Here is a 4,163-nt window from a genome sequence, read left to right as displayed (position 1 = left end):
CTCATAATCTACTGCATCTCTTAGTCAAACCCAGCGCCTCAATTTATACCTCAGAACTGACCTTTTCGAGGGACTAAGGTTAATACAACCAGGAAATCCACCCCTAATGTCGTAATGAACATAGTGAATGCAATTCAATTTGATTGGTGAGTTGCTCCCGCTGGATTGCTTCCCGTGGAGACAAGAACAACACTAACAACCTTGAAACCGTTTAAATTATTCAAATTTCGGATGCTTTAGAGCATATGTCAATAGGATTCTTTCGGTGTCTTCACTCCGTGAAAATGTCAGAACATATGCTTTGGTACTAACATTTCATTTATTAATGTGTTTGCCCTTTCGCACCTTTTTCCCAGTGTACCGATGGGCAAAAAATGCTGATTGGTGGCATTTAGAATGTTTTGATATGCATAGCTTTGGGACAATGGAGAAACTCCGCATAGAAATATGCTCGGGGAGGGGGCTGCATCCTGAAAGCTCTGATTCGTGTTAAAGCTATGGATTTTGGGATGTACCCATTTTTATCTACTTCAGCCTCTCTTATAACTATTTCGTCGCAAAAAAAACCTCATAAGGCTTATATTGTAACATATCAGGCATGTATGTCACAACCATATCCTCTTTAAGTCTCACTTTTTTATCGTCCGTTTTCTCAAATCACGGTTTTTTTATATTATACTTTTTTTAACCATCATTCTTCATCCAATCTTTATGCAATTTTAACCGATTGAAGAGAAGATGTAACGCTGTAAAATGTTGAATTTTCAATATTTGGAAGGAGGTGTTGGCCTCTCATTCAAAGGTCCCGGGTTCGAATCCGGGTAGCGACCGAAAAATTTTCTTCTCTAAAATTGTCTCCTTTATCCTCCTTTCCTACTCTCTAGCAATGTTCTGTTGTCTGCTTTCAATTCCACTTTCTGCCCCCACCCCCTCACCTCCTTTGCCCCCTCCTCTGGGCTCCTGACTCTTGCTGCAGCCTTTCTACTGCTACTCCTTGGCTCCTCCTTACTGCTGTCTTTCTGCCACACTCCTGATTTTATGGTAGGAAAGATCTACACCTAGCCTTCTCGGACAAGGGCGAAAAATCTCGGAGGTCCCGTGTGCAAGTTGCGCACGTTAAAGATCCCTTGGTGGTCTAAAATCGATAAGAGTAGGCTTCGGCCGCCACCCGGGCAAAATTCAAAATTTCCTACTAACTGAAAATATTAGGTGTGCCCCGCGCGCTCATATGACCTATGCAGTTGCGAGCGCCGTAAAATACTTTACAAAAACAAAATAAAAACAATATTTGGAAGAGATTTTTGTTTCGTGGCGTCTGCAGTGTGGACTTTCACTGAATTTTTTCAACCTTGAATACTTCATGTACTTCAAGAAAAAAAATCATTAAATAATGTCCTAATCCGTTACGGAAAACTTCAACAGACCATTTTAGGGCTATTGTTTGTTAAGATGCAGGCAAAATTTCAACCAATTTCCATTGTTTGTTAAGATGCAAGGGAAATAACAACCGATTTCCATTGAACAAATGAGGTGTTAACTGTACAAGACATGTCAACAAAATCCAATATGGCTGCCGTCTCCATGGCAACAAAACTTTTTTTTCTAAAATGTGATTGTAGATTTGAAGACTCCTCACTATGTTTGTTATATGTGTGAAATTTGGTCAAATTTGATAGACAAATAAGCGAGATCCCCCCCCCCCCCCCCCCCTGTTTCTCTCTCTCTCTCTCTCTCTCTCTCTCTCTCTCTCTCTCTCTCTCTCTCTCTCTCTCTTTCTCTCTCTCTCTCTCTCTCTCTCTCTCTCTCTGTCTCTCTCTCTCTCTCTTTCCTTTACACACACAAAACACACACACACACACACCCACACACTTACACACACACACACACACACACACACACACACACACACACACACACATATACACATACACTTACACACACAATGCACGCAAGCTTCCAAATCTTTTCTTTCCCAGAACTCCAGTCTCATATCCAGTAGGAGGATAGAAAAAAAAATAACAAGAAAACAAAAACGTGAACACATTGGTACAAAGAGGTCGACAATATGATTATTTAAAACATCAGCCATCTCGACTGGAATTGTTGTATTAGTATTTATTAAGGAATTTCCAGAATGCAATGCACAGGTGTTAAAAGATATCCATGTGCTGATACAAATTCTTTTGATTTATTGTGAAAAAGTTGGAGAGTCCATGTTCGATAGTTCTTAGAAATTTGATAATAAGTAGCCCCACGAATTTTTGCCCACACTAAAAATAAGATACACGAACGGTAGCTGGATGTCGACATTAATTAAAGCTGAGTACAACAATAGAAATCTGTTTCAAACGTGCCCCCGTCCCCCCCCCAGCTTAGCCAAAGAATATTCCAGCAAGCATTGACCACTCCCTCAAAGTTTGTCAAGACTTCTTCAGTGAAGCAGCTCTTCAGCTCCTGGCTACGGACGGCTCCCCTCGATGTGTTGAATTTCTGATGTCTCGAGGATTCACACGGAATGTTGCCAAAGGTTGTGATCTTCAGGAATCCGGTCACTTCTTCTTTAATTGCACAACTGACAAGGAGTGCACGGGGTGACAGCTTCTGGACATTAGTAGGGATGTATCCCTGTGCGTGTCTTAATGTATCTCCTGTCTTTAAGAGGTTTAATATGTCATCTTCTTCTGTGCATGAGAGCTGCAGATAATCACGTACCTACGGTCGCCCCAGAAGCTCCCTGCGAGGAGGGAGCGCAGAAGCAGCTGTAAATGCCCTTTTCTTGAGTTTGCTGGGCTCGGTGGCCGCATCCGCTTAAGCGAGCATAGACTTTCAGAGATCCGGCCTCGAAGCATATTACCTGCGTGAGCCACCTTCTGCCTCCCGCCGTCTCTTGTTAACTGTACACGTCTTGTTCTTGTTCTTAATCTTCATCTGTTGACTTGTTATACCGCCAGTAACTACGTTTGCACCTTAGAGAATCTTTGCGAGAAATAGGGGGTGCTACAAAAAGGTTTGCTCAAGGACACTTGTAAGGTGGAGCCAGTGCACTGACACTTCAGTGCTGCTTTGACTACATATACACGGGAGGTTAGAGGCTAGGCCGCCCTGCAGAGGCATATCAGTATTGCAACGCTTCAACATTTCCTTACGTAGGTCCAGACTTGGCAGCTATTCAAGAAAATGACATGTAACATGAATTTTGTTTGTATTCAGTAAGGACATTTCAGTAATGATATACATTCCAACGGACTGTTTTCAACACAGAAACCCTTTCCAAACATCAAATACTTTAAATAATGAATATGACCAAACACGACTAATCCTGATTAAAAGTACAACGTGATTCCGTTTACAGGGAGAATAATTCCAGTCCAGACAGGCACACAAGCTGTAAAGATAAGACCTCTCATGAACGTTTTATTCACACGTCACGAATTCCCCTACAACATGACGCACAAAGTTCTGCTCACTCATCAACAGTCTCATTTTGCTAACGCCAGAGCTAAGAATTCTTCCCGTGTCTTGGGGTCATCGCGAAAGACTCCTACCATGGCACTGGTAATGGTTTTGCTGTTCAGTTTCTGCACCCCTCTCATCACCATGCACATATGGCAAGCCTCGACAACGACTCCAATGCCCGCAGGGTGCAGTGCCTCTGCGATAGCCTCAGCTATCTGTTTGGTGAGCCGTTCTTGAACCTGTAGCCGGCGGCTGTAAACCTCCACAATTCGAGCCAGTTTGCTGAGCCCAAGAATCTTATTGTTGGGAAGATAACCTATGTGCACTTTGCCCATAAAAGGTACCAGATGGTGTTCGCATAGAGAAAACATCTCTATGTTCTTCACCAACACAATCTCGTCATGTCCTTCATCGAATATGGCGTCGTTCAGGATTTCAGCTACGTTTTCTCTGTAACCTTTTGTGAAGAACATCATCGCCTTAGCCACTCGCTGTGGTGTTTTTAATAGACCTTGCCTATTGGGATCCTCCCCAAGATGTGTTATTATTTGCTTATACAGTGATGCCATCTCGTCAACAATATCCCTTTCGTTCACCTCAGCTGCAGGGACACCGTTCGAAGTGATTGAATCTGCTCCATTCGTCATTTTGTTGCGGTGTTTAGCCAGGCCAGATGAAATGTGGTCTTTTATGTCTTGTTGTTGCAT

General features: G+C 42.7%; 1 protein-coding gene across 1 annotated transcript; it reads right to left on the bottom strand.

Annotated features, from left to right (window-relative positions):
* Positions 1-3,479: 3,479 nt before the first annotated feature.
* On the bottom strand, positions 3,480-4,163 carry LOC101852382 (GTP cyclohydrolase 1-like). Its single transcript, XM_005091592.1, has one exon. The coding sequence runs from the start codon at positions 4,161-4,163 to the stop codon at positions 3,480-3,482; it is 684 nt and encodes a 227-aa protein (XP_005091649.1).

This window comes from Aplysia californica, unplaced genomic scaffold (assembly GCF_000002075.1).
Source record: "Aplysia californica isolate F4 #8 unplaced genomic scaffold, AplCal3.0 scaffold00032, whole genome shotgun sequence".
In the NCBI taxonomy this organism is placed as follows: Eukaryota; Metazoa; Mollusca; class Gastropoda; order Aplysiida; family Aplysiidae; genus Aplysia; species Aplysia californica.
This window is presented reverse-complemented; position numbering and strand designations above follow the sequence as displayed.

Excerpts from the sequence above, each read along its gene's own strand:
- LOC101852382 (XM_005091592.1), bottom strand. The coding sequence starts at position 4,163 with ATGCAACAACAAGACATAAAAGACCACATTTCATCTGGCCTGGCTAAA.